At 71.1% G+C, this 924-nt stretch overlaps 1 protein-coding gene across 1 annotated transcript in view; it reads right to left on the bottom strand.

Moving 5' to 3' along the window:
- HIC1 (HIC ZBTB transcriptional repressor 1) overlaps window positions 1–924 on the bottom strand; it is a 13,155-nt gene that overhangs the window by 1,605 nt on the left and 10,626 nt on the right. The window contains exon 5 of the mRNA XM_024736108.1: window positions 5–924. Coding sequence (XP_024591876.1) covers window positions 5–924 — 920 coding nt within the window. The remainder of the gene's footprint in view (window positions 1–4) is intronic.

Here is a 924-nt window from a genome sequence, read left to right as displayed (position 1 = left end):
AGGCTCTCGAGCGCCACCTTGGGGTCGTGCAGGAAGTGCGTGGTCTGGGCCAGCAGCTCGGCCGCAGCCGCCTTGTCCTGCTGCTTCAGGCTCAGCTGTTCAGCCGTGAGGCGCGCCACAGCAAAGACGCCCTCGGGGAAGTCGAGCTTGCCCTTGCCATCGGGGCCGGGGACGCCGGGGAGACCCCCCAGCCCCGCCAGCGCCCCGGCCGCGCCGGCCGCGCCACCCACGGCGTGCATCTTCATGTGGCTGATGAGGTTGCGTTGCTGGGCGAACTTGCCGCCACACACCTGGCACTCGTAGGGCTTCTCGCCCGAGTGGATGCGCATGTGCTCGGTGAGGCGGTACTGGCGCGTGAAGCGCATGCCGCACGCGTCGCACGCGAAGGGCTTGAGGCCCAGGTGGCTGCGCATGTGGCGCGTCATGGTCCCGCGCTGCGTGAACTTCTTCCCGCAGATGGTGCACGGATAGGGCCGGGTCAGCCAGTGCGTCTTCTCGTGCTGCCGCAGCGTGGCCGGGTCCTTGTAGCTCTTGTCGCACGACGCGCAGCGGTACGGCCGCAGCAGCTCGCCCAGGCCCCCCGGAGCCCCAGCGACCTTGTCCCCACCGCCTCCAAAAGGGGGCCCGAGGCCGGCGGCCCCTGCAGCCACCTCAGCCGCCTCGGCCCTGCCGTACAGCGCCTCCTCCTCCTCCACGTGCGCCTCCACGTGCGCGTTCAGCTGCTCCGAGCTGGGGAAGCCCTTTCCGCACGGGATGCACACGTACAGGTTGTCGCCGAAGCTCTCGGGCTCGCCATAGGCCAGGTGCGGGCACGGGTAGCCCTCGAGGTGGCCGCCGGGCGGGCTGGGGTCCTCGCTGCTGCCCGTCTCCTCGCTGCTGCTCTTGTAGTCGTCGCCGTCGCCGCCCGCGCCAGGCCCGTCCAAG

Source organism: Neophocaena asiaeorientalis, unplaced genomic scaffold, assembly GCF_003031525.2.
Source record: "Neophocaena asiaeorientalis asiaeorientalis breed wild unplaced genomic scaffold, Neophocaena_asiaeorientalis_V1.1 scaffold129, whole genome shotgun sequence".
NCBI lineage: Eukaryota > Metazoa > Chordata > Mammalia > Artiodactyla > Phocoenidae > Neophocaena > Neophocaena asiaeorientalis.
Note: the sequence above shows the minus strand (reverse complement) of the source record. Positions and strands in the feature narration are given on the sequence as shown.